Consider the following 15,139-nt stretch of genomic DNA (forward strand, 5'->3'; position numbering starts at 1 on the left):
TAAGTATAAATCTGTTATGTTAAAAACTGAAATGTACAGTGTATTAAGTGGCTGATCATTAGTTATTGAAAGAGAATTTCTCAGTTTTTATATTAACTTCTAAAAGTGTACAAAAAATGGATATAGCCATATATTTAGTTATGTTTTTGTGTTACAACAAACATGCTGAGATCCATACACATCATTTACAGACAGAGGAATTGGGCTAAAAGTTAACCGTGTCTGTAATCAGTTCCACAGATTGCGTAACTTATCTCAGTTGTCTGCATGTACAGAAGTATTTTTTTTCCATGTTTTTGTCTCTTGCACTAAGGTGAAACCTTTTTTTATGCAAAGTGTTTTGTTAAATGTACTGGATAAATAAAATATAGCAAGTTACCGCCTGGTGTTTTGCTAAATGTTCTATAACTGGTGGAGTTTATGAGTGATGTTGTCACCTACTACGATAAAGTGAAGTGGGAAGGAAGTGAGAGGACTGTTTTTACAGCCTTTGGTTGTATTGGTTTAAATATTAATTAGAAATTAGATGTATTTGTGGAGGTAAGAGCCGGGGATGCAACACTTTAATGAGGAGGCTCTGCTGCCAGTTAGAAATTTAGACAAATCCCAAAACCAGAGGAGAGTCAAGATTTTGGTTTTATTTGGTTTCTTTTTGCTCTTTCCGTGCTCGTGTAAAATTTAATGCAGTTTTATTTTCATTCAAATGTTATGTCACAGAGCTAATCACAGTTATAGAGAACAGAATCATTATGGCACCTTTAAATGTAATTTATGAGCACTCAGGAAGGAGAATGGAGCACCGACAATTCAGAAGTAATGGAAAGTGAAGGAAAGTGTCCTCTTTATTATGATCTGTACAGACATAATAATCCTAATGCATTTGCCTTTTCATAGTTTGTATTACTGATATAAAACAAGAACAACAAAAAAAAGTCCTAAGTGTTATTGCTTTTATGCAATAATAATAAAATCAAGCTAATTTCTGATTTATTTTTTTATCGCACTTTAAACAGTTTCTTAATTTAATGTTAATCTGTTTAATTCTTTGCATTTTACAACAGTATTTACAAGAATTATTTTTAAAAGCTGTAAAGTTATTTTTGTAAATGCACTTTTAAGTTAAAGTGCATTTACAAAAATTGCTCAGTGTCAAGGAGATGATTACAATGTGTGAGTATGTACAGGCCCTGCCCAGTTTCTAAAATTAGTTACCTATCGTTGCAATTAAGTTGTAGGTTATGCCTCGGCACGCTATCATTCATTAACAAGAAGCACATGAACACACTGCAAAGCTTGGACAGGATGGCCTCAAACACAGATTCAACAGGGTTTTCTGTGCCTTCACCGTCTCATCTGAGCTGAGGATAAAAAGAGAGCCCAATTTTATAATAATCAATCAATGAAATTAGACATTCATAAAATAAAAATGCCTTGTGGTACTTACATGTCTACTGACTGCTCATGCCTCAGATTCATCATGCACCAAATCAGCTGCATTCTTCAAAAGCCATCGATCCTTGTGTTGAGCGTGTCCAAATCCCTCATCGTAATTCCCCTTTCGTCTGAACAGTTGTTGGTAGTGAAATATGCAGTAGAACTCACCGTTTAAAGGCGCGTAACTGTACATGCTACAAATGAGCACAAGGTTTGTCAGTCATTGTTCAAAATAAAGAGAGTAGTGGGGACAGTTTTTGATTAACAGTCGATGTATACATCTTTCAGCTACTTCTTAAACATATTCTGGCATATCTCCACTTTTCTAATTAATAGTGGGAAACTTACAGGTGGTCCTAATCTATACATTGAATCAAATTAGCAATTGCTATGTTATCTGCATCACATATTGGACTAAATAAAATGTTTGGTGGCAAATGATAACGTTTAACTGCAAATGTCTATCTATCTATTCTAGCAAGCTCTTATTTTGTGTTGTTTGTAGCCTTAGCTTTGCTATTAGTTTTATCCTGTAGCCTATATTTGAGTAGTAACCATTTGCCAAGTGGTTAAGTTAGCTCTCAGCTTTGTGAACGGGAGATGAGAGAAGGAAAGTCTAAAAAATGCCGACTATAAGAGCACATGAACAAAGATCAGTTAATCACCATCACAGTGACACAGAGCAGATTGAGATATATGATGTAGCATGCAAAACTAAAGTCTTTAAGTTTTCTAAAATTTCACAAATTCTACATTAGCACACAAAAAACAGATTTAATCTATCTTTGTTTATTTTTTTTGACGACTTTTTAACCTGACAAAGTCGAACTGAACGGAGTTCATTGCTTAGTAATGATGCAAATGGAGAAACGCATCATTTGTAGCATGTTAAGCTCCACTAGATTTCCAAAAAATTGTTGTTTGATCACAAACCAACAGCCTTATCAGCACAGGCTAAATATGGAAAAAATTCACAGGGCCACTAAGAAGACTTTCTAACACACCCCCGGCCTGTTTGTGGCTGAACTGCTGTGAGCTCGTTTTTTTTTCCTCATTCCCTAGAGGCTTGTTGAATGAGGATTTGGGGAAAAACGGTGTGTTGTATATTTACAGTTTATGCATCAGAAGACATTTCATAAAATACATTTCCCTGACATAGTTTTCAGAGATATGTGCAGACAGTGCAGTTAAGATAACAAACACTGGAAATATGGGAAAGTCTCTGTGTTTGTTTCTTTTATTTTTTGCTTGCCTGGTTTGTGTGCAGTTGCATTTTGGCCAAGTTTTTACATGCTGCATCACATATCTGCAGCTCACAAAATACGTGAGTATCCAGTTTTTACATTCATAGTTTAGTATGTTTTTTTTTTAAATGTTTCAATTTAGTAATACATATTAGATATGTTAGATATTTACATATCTAACATATCTACTTACAGTTATAAAGTTATAAAGCTGGAAAGTTATATATATAAACAATATAAAGTTTTAAAAAAAGGACAAAGACACTAATCCATCAGACAAGAGGAATCACTGATTAATGTTGCAGGTGATTTTTTTTTGTAGAAGTCCAACATCCCACCTTAATTTTTTCTTGCAATGTTTGCAGCAGAAGCACGCTTTGTGAAAAAAGTATTTGTCTGCAGTTATTTTTTCCATCTGATAGACTGGCTGTAGACATGCTGAGCACATCTCTCGAGAAGCTGGTTGAAACTGAAGAAAAAAAAACAAGACTGACCTTAGTGGAAATGGGTTTTTTATGTTTTTTTTTTTTAAACCAAAAGCATTTATAGTAAACCACAGTGAAATGAGAAGTGAAAATCAAATATATATTTTTACTTTGAAATGCAAATCAAAGACAGTTTTTAAGATCAAAATAGATACAAAAGCTTAAACAAGGAAATAAAAAAACAACAACCAAACTTTAAGCCTTATAATTGATCTCTTTTCATACACAGTCATATATCTGACAGCTTTCACATAACGAACAGGTAAAACGCTGCCAATGTGCTCCTATTCGGGCACCGATTTATCAGTCTGATTGATTGGCAGCTTCACTTCTGGGTCTGTGGTGACCTGAATTGTAGATGGACTGATTACGACATGCCTTGTGGACGATGTCACTGTTTCTGTCTGAGAGTTGACCACAGCGGAGGTCTTGGAAGAGTAAAACTTTGTTCCGGATCCTTCGGTCTTCTCGTGTTTGTCGGTGACTGGTTTTGTTCCTGTGATACTGTTCCCGTCACAGTCTGTCTGAACCTCGAGCACGCTGAGCTGTCGAGGACTGAGTGGGATGGAGGTGGATTGTTTCTGACCTTCTTTTCGTGGGTCATTTCTGTTTTGAGCAGGGCTGTTGCATATCAGCGTCTTTGTCGTCCGAAAAGTCTCCTCCAACTTTTGGCTTTGCTGGCACGTCGGGCAGATCAAAGCTTCTGGTGGTGCCAGGTCGGTTTTATCTGTCTTTCTAGCTGCTGATTGGATAGTGATAAACGCAGGTGAAGGTGGAGGATTCGACTGAGGTTTCCCAGAGGCTTCATCAGTGCTCGCATCTTGCCTTGCTGAATTAGTTGTGTTTCCCTGCATGGTAGCACTTTTCAGTGATTTTGTTCTGCTTGACCCAATGCTAATTTTATTATCACCGCCAGAGGATGGGGATCCTTGTATAACCCCAAAGGATTCTTTGAACAGACGTGATAAACCAGCAATATCTGAGTCAGATTTCAGTGTAGAGACGGAATAAAGTGCCTTCTTTATGGCTTCCTCTACATCGAGGATTCTTGCTAAAGTCTCCTCTTTAAGAGTCGCGATTTCCACACTCGCTCGCTCAAGATCTCCAAAAACGTGTGCCATCGATGGCTTGTTTTCAGCGCTTTCTCTTGATACTGGCAACCTTTCGTCTTTGTTGTCAGCTCTGACCTTGTTTTGTTTCTTTTTGTTAGAGCTGACAACCCAATCGGGGACGTTCTCAAATACTCTCCTCAGAGACCTTACATCAACCTCACTTGTGTCTTTTTCAATTTCTTCAACTCGGCTCAGAAAGCTCTGCAGTTCCCGCTGTTTTCGTAAGTTGTCAAATATTTCCATTGCTGCTGGTATGTTCCCTCTCACGATCTCATCCATGTGAACTGACAGTCGCTGTCGGCGCTCGTCGTCAGTCTCAGCTCGCCCTTTCTTTTCCCTCATCTCGACTTTGCTTTCTTGCTTCTTGATTTCTTTCTCATGCTTGTCTCGACTGTCAGTGGTTTCTCCACAGGTGTCACATGATTGATTGCTTGTAATTTCTTCCACATCTGGATCCACATGTGCAAGAACAGACATTTCTTTATTTCCAGCCACTGGTTTCAGGTTTTTGTTGTCTGGTTGGGGGATTTTCAGTCTTTTGGGCTTTACAGGGGCAGTCTTTGTCTTTTTACCTCCAAATTTCTCAAATGCATCATGGAAATCTATGTGACTTTCATCTGTTTCACTCGTATCACTTTTGGTTGCTAAATCCTGGGTTCTTTTCTCCTCTGCCTTGATATCAGAATTATTTTGGGTTGACTCGTTATTGCTTTGTTTCTCCTTCAGATGTTCTGGTTTAGGTGGAATGGCTGGTTTTGGACCAGTAGGCTTTTTGCTTTTCTCTAAAATGAGTCTCGCTGTTGGGTTACTCTGGGTTTCGTTTTGGTGTGGAGGCTCTGGATTTGCTGCAGTTGCCTCTTGTTTCACTGATATTTGACTTGCTTCAGTTTCAGTCACAGTGAAAAGCTCGTCAGTACTGGTCGTTTGAATAGACACCACATCCACGTGTTGAGCTTTTTCTCTGTGAGGCTTTGAAGAGTTTCTGTATATCATAGCTGCTTTAAAATCTCCTCTCGTGACATTAACGTTCGATCTTTCTAAAGATTGCAAAGCTGCTTTAATTTTACCGTGAAAAACAACTTCCTCATCCTCCTGTTGTGCAGGACTCGTTTCCAAACTTTGTGTAGTGACCATGGGAGTTTCTAAAGGTTGTTTCTGCGCCCCCCCTGCACCTTCCTGACCTTTGTTGCTGCACGATTCAGGAGTGTGTGTTTCCTCAGGAGTAGCATCTTTGTGGCTTGTTTCTATATTTTTGTGCTGGTAATCTGTTTTCTGTGCTGAGGTGAAGTTTTCTTGAGAAAATTCTTCTTCTACTCTTGAGCGTTTCACAGTATCTGCTGTAACCGAGGGAAAGAGCTCCTCAGATGCTTTCTGAATAATAGTCTTTTGTTTTTCTTGTGATGACTGATGCAGTGCAGTTTGGAGGTTAGAGATCTCTTCGTTCTGATCTACCACCTTGACTAATTGAGCTTCGTGGGCACCAAGCTCGTGATCTTGTTTCTCAAAATTTTCATAGGACTCCTGCGTCGCAACTTTGGGACACGCTTGCTCTTGTGCTTCATCAGTACATTCACTGCTTGTACTATTTTCCTGCACATGAGATAATACCCCAGAACTGCATTCTGTAGAAACATTTTGACCTGCGTATATATTTTTGTAGATCTTTTTCTTTGGTTGGTGTTGACTTGGGTGTCCAGAGAACATGCTTTTAAGCCTCTTTACATCCACGGGTACCCACTCAGTAGTTTCCTGCTCTTGATCACTTTCCTTTTCATGAAGAACTTCCTGTCCAGCCATAGTTTGGTTTTCAGGGAGTTCTTGAACTGCTTCTTCAGTCTGAAGACTTTTTAAATACTCAAAATCTCCCTTTTCAATGCAGCTTTTGAATAGTTTTACACTCCCCTTTACTTTCCCTTCAGGCGTTATTGATCCTGGGCATGTTTGTTCTTGAGAGAGTTCAAGTAGATCACCTTGGACTGACTTAGTAGCAACTTTTATTTCTTTATGGCCTTTTTTACTCATGTCACCCCTTTCCAGCTCTGATTGATCACATTCAGCACATTTTGGAGGGACGAAGCTCTTCACATCCTTCTCATTATGGTATTTGTAGAGGGAGTAAACAATGACTTTGGCACAGTTGTTGTCATCCTCTTGGATTACCACTCCTTTTCTCAGAGAGTTATCTTGATTGAGAATATCCTCAACAAGCTGAACCACACTGGCAGTTCTGAACTCCGTGTCCTTGTTCGCATTGAACTGATGCTGTTGAATAGGCGCCGTCACCGCCGTGGTCTCGATATCCCCTTTGCTGTCCTCCTTTAGGTAAGTGACCTGAGGTTTTAGGTTTACCCGTGGTAGCAGCTGGAGTATGAAGTTTTGGGCACCGCCTTCAGCCACCTCGTCATGTTTTATCTCAGGCCCACTCTCTGATAGTGTAAACTTAGCTTTTTTAGCAATCATCGTCTCATTGACCTCAATGATAAAGCCAAACGATTGGATGACTCTAATCTGGTACAGGAAATTCAGCGTTTCCTTGATGTTCTCCACCATTGTCTCAATTTCATCCTCATTCTGACATCTAATTTTGTCAAATGGCATTGATTCAAAAAGATGGGTTCTGTTTTTAACATTGGTGGTCATGTTGTCCTCACTTGCACCGCTACCGCTTGTGATTTGAGTTTTTGATGTATGCACAACGGAGGGCTCTCTTTGTATGTTGGTGGAGACAAAGGGGTTGTTTTGAAAAAGAGCTGCCCTTGTTTTAATAATTTCATCATTCTTTTCCAAATCGGATAAGCTTATAGACTCCTCTTCAAAGAGTGCTTCCTCAGTGGAAAACTCATCGTTACATGAGAAGTCGCGTTCAGTTCTTTGACTGACACGAGGACATGGTTGTTCACGGGCCTCTATTGCTAAATCCTTGCTTGTGCTTTCATTTTTTCTGTGTATACTCTCACTACAAGCCATTTCAAATTGCTTTTTTTGTTTTTGGACTTCCTTTGTCTCATCCCCGTTAATAGAAACCTTTCCCTGGATTTTACCCAGATTTGGCCCAGACATGTTCACAGACTGACTCTCAAATATCCTTCTGGTAGCCTGAACGTCTAGTCTGACCGTCTCTTCCTCACACTCTCTGTCAGTGTCTGGACTAATACCAAGAGATTTTTCAGCTTCCATAACCTCTTTAGCACTTTCTGCACGAGGCGTTTCTTTTGTTTCCTCCAGAACAGCCAGCGTTTTACTAAAATCACATTGTTTCTCACGTTCCCCTTCCATGTGCATCTTGGGGGTGTAGTGAGACACTTTGTTACTCGAGCCACAGTTCTCAAATATCAAGCGTTTTGAAAGGACCTCTCCCTCGTATCCGGTTACGTCAGCTGTCATCCTCTCTGAGCTCAAAACTTCAGCAAGCTCTTCATCCACAACATCATCCAGCATCTTCAGCTCTGGATGGGTGTGCTTCAGGAGACGCCTCAGTTCACATTTCTGCCTCTGTTGGTATAGCATTTCTTTGGAAAGCTGGGGCAGATTAAGTTGTGGAGAATTTGTCCTACAGCTTTCTTCTAATTCTGGCTGATGTCTTGCTGAAGGAGGTAATGGTAAGTCCTCTTTCTTTTCTTGGACACTTGAGTCTTCTGACATCTTAGAAGAACAAAGGAATGTTTCTTACTGTTTTATCCATTCAGAGAAATTCATGCTCCAGAGCAGTCACACCTACTCACAGGAATGAGAGCCATGCCAGGTGATTTGTTTTCCTCATGCCACGTGTTAGCTGGTTAGCTGAACTCCAAAGCAACCAGCAAGTACAACCACAAATGCAACCACAAAATGAGTAAAAAATAAAAGCGTGAGGAAGTCTGTGAAGGGAATCTGTTTCTTTATTTTGCAGGTAAGCAGCATATTTTGGATTTTTCAGCCAAAGGGAACACGATACTGCTCGCTGTGCAAATCCAGTGTGCACAGAACAATGTGCATCAATAACAACATCATGCAACACCACAGTGACATTGCACTTTACCTTGATTTGGTTTACCCTTTTCCCAGACTTGTGTGATACTTGTCGTTCCTGCAAAGAAATAATAATAATAAAAAAATTACATCAGCATTATTGTTTGGCTGCTGCCAGAAATTCACTTATCAATAATTAATTTATGATATATTATGATGACATATAGATAACAAACTTCAATGTGTAGCTGAAAATCTACACTATAAAGGCTGGTGGAATAAACTTTTTAACTCTTTACTTTCATTGCCAAAAAAATTTTTTTTTTTACCTTGCATAAAAATCTCTGAGATAATTCTTTCAGTGTGTAAACTTTAAACAAGTTTACTTTCTATAGTTAACGGTGAACTAAAAAGAAGGGGAGATGTGACATGTACCAATTTTACAGGACTGTTTGCTGATTCCTTGGTTCCCGCTTTGGACAGATAGAGAGCTGATATCGCTTTCACCGAGACAGAAAGTTTCTCCTTGGTTTGGACGAAAGAGCTGTCTCTGAAGTCTGCAGCTGACCTCCTCTTTTCATCTGCAGAGACATCAGACACGGGAGCTTTAATGTTGAATTTTGTTATGGCTCTGTTAAGAAGTCAAACTGATCAGGGTTGTCTCGTGACATTTTCATCATCGACACGCAGCCAGATTGGAAATAAGTCGTGGCTCGTTTAACAACATACGGCTGACGTCTGTGTTATTAACAAACGGCTCGTGCTGTTTGTTAATAACTCAGGTCCCAATTCGGGGTCCAGCACTTTCGAAGCTGATATTTAACAGCTGTCATGTGGCCGAGTTATAAATGTACCGCTTGTTGTGGAGCAGGAGAGATACCCAACTCTGCTGACACGCATACTAGTTAAAACAGGCAAGTCACTGCAACAACGGTTGACTAAGCATCGACGTTCAAAGGTAAACAGACGTGTCTCAAAGCTGTTTATGAAAGTACAGATACTTTATGAAATCATGAGTCCACAAGCTGGAAAACACTGCAAAAAAAGCTCTGCGACCAAAGAAGAAGAAACATAAAACTCATTGCAGTATCAGTTAACTAATATTACTAATAGCTACTAATATTTCCAGATTTGGGCAACTGTTAAAAATGTGAATAATAGCCATTAGTTTTCACCTTCTACCATACATACTGTATTAAGCTTCTTTAAGAGCATGTGCCACTCCTTTCATTCAAAATACAAATCTCTACTCACAGAAGAAGAAATATTCCCAGTTCCTTCCTCCCTATCTTCTTGGTTTCTTCCAAACTTTAGTTGTCTGTTGGTTTGTGTCGTGTCATGGAGCCTCTGCCACTCGCTCCTTCTTTCTGTCCCATTCCTCTCCAGGAAACAGCTGACCCTTTCACCCTCCTGCACTTATTCTGGTCTTGTAGCACACCAGCTATTTCTGTCCGGTTGTGGAGTGGCTTACTATTCCTACACCAAGTTGAGTCATCCAAAGCTTTGACCGAACTCGCTGAAGACAGCTCTCCAAGGCACGTCTAACATCTTTGTTTATTTTTGTTATGTTTTTGTGCCCAAAGATGTTTCTTTCAGAACAAATTTTTGAAAGAGCCACATGTTTATTTTCTTTCTGATATTTTCATCTTAAGCTGAATCGTCTTCGGCAGTTTGTTATTTGACCCTGAATTTATAGAACCAAACCATATTCATCATAGTTCACTGTTTACTCATTACCTAAATCAAGGCGCAGTATTTCCCGGTTTTATCAGCCGGTCTTTTACCTGGAAGCTTGCACTTTGAAGCTCGCTGTAGCTGCTTTCATTATTGCAACGTGTAATTTATGACATGAACTCGCGTTGTTTGTTTATGTTGCTACTCACGTATCCCTAATCAAACTGTAAAAAGTTTTAATCCGAGCTCTGCTGATAACTACTCAATAAAGAGATAGTCCTTTAATCTTAGAAAAGTGCAACTATTGTTCTGAATGCTTTAAAAAAAACATTAATTTTGTCCGTTTCTTTCACATGATAGTAGGCAGGGTAATATGATATTCAGGCTGACACAACCAAAGCTTGCTGAGCTAGAAAGAAGATACTCACCAGCTTGAGATGCTGCAATTTTTTCAAAATCAATACCCCCTATTGTTCTTCTCCTCTCTGGCCGGGTCTGATTTACTACCTATAGAGAGAAACAATAAAACATCACTGCTGCTAAGTAAACTCATTGTGCATCATAGTTTCTATGTGTCAATACAGTTGCATGAAAAATCTAAGCATTACTAGAAAAAAATATGCTATTATATGAATGAGAAAGAAGTAAGGATTCATTAGACCTAAGGTGTGATGGATGAGCCGATCTTTTGTGAAACAAGTGCTCAAAACGATGTTCAAAATTAATGATTTTTCTCACAAACAGCTGAAAACACCTTATTAACTGTTAAGCAAACAGGAAAATTAAGTGTTTTCAGTGTGTGTGGTAGTTATTGGCAAGGGAAACGCTGTGCAGCTAGGAGACAGAATGGATTCCACCAAATGTTGGGAAATTCTAAATGCATGTGTCTTTTTCTTCTTCTTCTTCTTCTTTTGGCTGCTCCTTTTAGGGTTCTCACCATCTCTCTAACATCTTTCTGCATCTCATCCTTCACTGCATCCATGAATCTTTGGTGGGGTCTTCTGCACATGTCCAAACCATCTCAGCCTTGTCTCCCTAACTTGTTTCCAAAATGCTTAACCTATCCACCAATGAAAGTCTTAGCATCTTCAGTTTTGCCAGCTCCAGTTTTTTTTCCCCACTACCACTCTGTAAACCTTCTTTTCCACTCTTGCTACTATCTTTCTGTCACAAATGACCCCTGCCACTCATCTCCACACAAAAGATCACTCCAAAAGTTCCAGCTTCAGTTTCTTAAAGTATTTAGCGGCAGCATAATACTGAAAGTGAAAAGGTGGTGGTGTGAAATACTTTAAGATGACTGAAGCTGGAATTTCTGGAGCAAAATCAGTGAAAGCTTTGTTTATGCATCTTTGCACTTCAAGAAAGAAGAAAGGAATATTTGCTGTATTTACAAATATATTTTAAAAAACACCATATTTTTCACATATGCTTTCATCGGTAAATATTAAAATGTTTTACCCTTTAAACTAACTGTGGGTCTATTAGGGAATCTTAAAGTAATAATGAGGTTGTATTTACCTTTCGAGTTACACGATCATCCTTCACATCAGTTTTATCAGCGCATGTTTCCATTCCCTGTTCCTCCACAGCGATCTGTACATCCTCAACCTCTCCGTTCATCTTTGACATGTCTGTCGTGTAACTTGATGTGAAGTCTGCAGCTCTAAGGCTGGTCTTTGCGTTGTTTTTAAGAGAGGCCTTTGACTCAAACAGAGCTCTCAAGGAATCTATGGACCCTGTGCTGCTTTTAAGGCTGCTCATTGATTTGCTGCGGGTCAAATTGGTTTTGGCTCGAGACTTTTCCTTCTCACTGCTTTTCCTCATCAGAGACTCCAGATGAATCTCTTTACTTTCCAGTCGAGATGGCGTTATCTGAAAAGGATACACAAGGGAGGGAAGTGCGTGTAAATCCAGCTGCAGTGATTATTCTTTTTCCTGCTATGCCATTGATGCTTTTCATTAATTGGACAAACAGCTAAAAAATCAGAAGTTACCTCCTTTAGCTCCTGGTTTGGCTTTCTGTCATCATTATCTACTGAGGGTCCTTGAATGGATTTGTTCCCTTTCACAGCAGTTTGATATCTGTCACAAACACCACATTAATGATTTGATGTCACTAATGACCTACAAGTAGCTTAGAGGGGTGCACAGATACAGAGAGACTGATGCTTTTTTTTTTTTTTTTACCTGGCCACCAACTGGGACACTGATGTCGTCTTGTCCCGCAGCCCCGCATCCGTCCAGACTGGCTTGTCACATGACGAGCTGAGGCTCTTCAGCGATTGGGTACGCCTAATATTGCTCTTCCATTCCATGATCAGGTCACGGGTGCACACAGTTTGGATCAATCGCCTAGAATACAGACGCATAATCAATAACATTTGATTATGTTTACATTTCAAGTCCCGTAACAAGCATTTATCTTCACTTCATTCAGCTCCACTAACTCACAGGTATGAAATGCCTTGACATCAATAATGCATAGCTCTCAGGGAGTGAGAGAGAAGGATTTGGACGTGTGCCTTTCAATTTAACAGCGATGCAGAGTGCAGCAACTGCTCGATGTAAAGACACGAACTCGAGTTTGATGAAAGCGAGATGACGGCGTAAGTAAAGGAAGTTTTGAGAAGAATAGTTACCTTATAGATGTCGGTCAGTGTCTGCTCTCTGGGAAAATCAAAACACTTCCGCAGCATCACAAGACCTGCAGACAGTATAAAGGCTCTGCGAGCAAAGTCCTTTTTCTTCCTCATTACCTTCGACTGTAAAATGTTCGATGAGTAGCAAACAGGGTGTACTCTAAATCCACTGACGTTATAAATTAGGAAAACATTTATCCTGCAATCGTCATTTTGCTCTACCGTGTATCAAACAGCTATTGCATTGTGTTGTGGCTCCTGCGCTCTCAGGGGAATCATTGATGTTGGATTTCAGATTAGCCCTCTGATGTAATTGTGTGATCTTTGAGCAGCAGTACACTCTCTATTAAGTAAAAATTAGATGTACTTTATTGATCCTGAGGGCGCCTGGGCCATTACAGCAGCAATGTGGACAAAGGAGAAGCATGTAGAAGGCATTATTAAATCAAAGGAATTATGATGATACCCATCTTTCATGCTGACAGAGCGACCTGGTTACAGATTTACAGATTTATTGCTATGTGAGAGTAGCAGTAGTATTGTGACTGTCCAAAGTTTGCACTGTTGTGAAGTGAAATTTTCCTAAGCAAAATAGAGAATCAGGAAGGAAGAACAATAAGTTAGATACAAAAAACAAAAACATTAAAAAAATTCACATATGTGCAGAATTCCTAACGTTAACACACCATTAAAGCAGTTTGGCTGTTCATGGAAACGGCTCATTATGAGGTTATGAGGCCCTTATACTTTAACTGTGAACAGTTATGCTTGTTGAAGACGGGCCAGTGTGTAGATGTGAATGTATGCAAATCAGCGTGGATCGAAGTGGGCCAGACTAGTGAAATTCCCCATTTCTGTCACTGCAAGCAAGTTTAATGCGTTTAATTCCCGAAGTGCATTCTCAACTTAGTTTTTCAAGAATTGCTCTTGTAGTAAAGGAAAAAAGTCTTTGAGCACTACAGTTGGAAATGTAAGAAATAAATGTGTAGCTCATTGATCAGACTGACGTATATTTCTAAAACATGTTTGTGTTAATTCACAAAAATATATATTTTTTTATAGATAGTGAAGGAAAGGGAAGTTTTCTGTCATTTAGTTATCTATTAATTACTTTGGTGTCGTATGAATGGCCAGGTAGAGATGTTTAAAAACTGTAAAGCTGTAAAAATACAGTAAAAAATTCCAAAGTTGATCCAAAGCCATCCAGTGGGCCAGATTGGAGTCTTTGCCAGGGTCAGTTCTGGCCCCCAGGCCTTATGTTTGACACCCCTGATTTAAATAATTTTAAGGAACTTTTTCAGCATTTACAACGTTGTCATTTTAAAAAAAATATTATTTATAAAATTAATTTATAAAAAGTCATTAGCTTTGTAAAAACCTCTTTGGAGGCCCCATTTACAAGGCTCTTATTTTAAATCAGATTCCAAGTTGCTGACTTTCCTTTGGTTTCAGGAAGCCAAGGGAGGAGCAAGTGTTGAGTAAATGTGTCTCCACCCAAGAATTCCAAGAGCTCCTGACCCCAAAGTGTCAAATGAGAGAAGGAGGAATCTTGCTGACAGCATCAATAGTAACGCAGGACCCCCCAACCAGAATTCACTGCCACACGCTGCATTATAATGTCTGTGAAATGTGTACGCAGACTGCCAACCTGTGAATAAAGCCCATATAAACCACTGCTGGCTTTTCCTACAGCCATAGCCACAGTGTGTATGCAGACACAGCAACTCCCCACCCCCCTTATGTTAAATAATGCGCATTTTTTGATAACTGTGCCATCTTATGGTGAGATATATTTACTGCAGTAAATCCATACGGGTTAAGTAATGTGTTTAAAGCGGCATTTAAGGTATTGATTTTTTTTGGCCACTTGGGGGCAGTGAAACAACCTGAACATTTACATATTATGGCTAATTTATTATTTGCTGTTTTTCTGTATTTTTGTGAGTCGGCGCTGTGAAACACAGAGCAGTTACATTTTCCGTCCACCTATATAGTTAAAATATACACGAATTGCTTTGATTTTTAAGGTAATCTGACTGTAGACACGTCTTTTTAAACAAAATAATTTAATTGTATTGAATTAAGATCTTCCAGTGTGTAAAATTTAATTTGAATGTGGTGGTATTTAGATTCTTACCCGATCTGAGCACATTTTTCGTGTGTCTTTTTTAATTAATTAAATAAATAAATAATTGATTTATTACCTCCTTTTCACCAAGTAGATGTTATAGACAATGGAAGCTTTTGTCAGAGCGCACAATTCATATTCCCCCTCTTTAGTCTTGCTTTCTGCTAATCAGTCTTCAAACAAAGAGAGAGCAACAGCAGCAGCACACACCCCTGGGGCAAAACTGTGAGAATCAGCCTGGTTGTCTCTCCCCCCCTCCGCCCTCATCCCTCCCATCTAAAACCCACTCCTGTCTCTGAGGCACCAGGGAGATGAAAGGGAATATGCAATGCGCCGCCTTTGACTGCGAACTGTGCGGCGTTATTAGGGGAAGTTTACTGGCCTTGTCTGCGTTTTAAACACACTTGCTTACATCAGGCAAGTGTTTACAGGGAGGTTCCGTGGTTGATTGGTTGGTGGGAGCCTTTTAGTA

The 15,139-nt window shown here is 39.4% G+C and overlaps 1 protein-coding gene across 1 annotated transcript; it reads right to left on the bottom strand.

Annotated features, from left to right (window-relative positions):
* Positions 1–3,358: 3,358 nt before the first annotated feature.
* LOC146380376 (xin actin-binding repeat-containing protein 1) lies at positions 3,359–12,241 on the bottom strand. The gene is made up of 7 exons (XM_084939388.1): positions 12,088–12,241; positions 11,895–11,982; positions 11,419–11,772; positions 10,326–10,404; positions 8,659–8,804; positions 8,294–8,341; positions 3,359–7,917 (listed from the first exon to the last, which is right to left on the bottom strand). The coding sequence occupies exons 1-7, from the start codon at positions 12,213–12,215 to the stop codon at positions 3,448–3,450; spliced, it is 5,313 nt and encodes a 1,770-aa protein (XP_084795514.1). The 5' UTR covers positions 12,216–12,241; the 3' UTR covers positions 3,359–3,447.
* Between the last annotated feature and the right edge of the window lie 2,898 nt (positions 12,242–15,139).

The sequence above is a fragment of the Perissodus microlepis genome, chromosome 9 (genome assembly GCF_051167445.1).
Source record: "Perissodus microlepis isolate ML-2025 ecotype Zambia chromosome 9, ASM5116744v1, whole genome shotgun sequence".
In the NCBI taxonomy this organism is placed as follows: Eukaryota; Metazoa; Chordata; class Actinopteri; order Cichliformes; family Cichlidae; genus Perissodus; species Perissodus microlepis.

What these genes read in the sequence shown, in the direction of transcription:
- LOC146380376 (XM_084939388.1), bottom strand. Translation starts at nt 12,215, where the DNA reads ATGGAATGGAAGAGCAATATTAGGCGTACCCAATCGCTGAAGAGCCTC. An exon ending in ATGATCGTGTAACTCGAAAG is followed by an intron (nt 10,405 to 11,418) that starts GTAAATACAACC and finishes TTCTCTCTATAG; the next exon opens with GTAGTAAATCAGACCCGGCC. An exon ending in CAAACAGTCCTGTAAAATTG is followed by an intron (nt 8,342 to 8,658) that starts GTACATGTCACA and finishes ATTTCTTTGCAG; the next exon opens with GAACGACAAGTATCACACAA.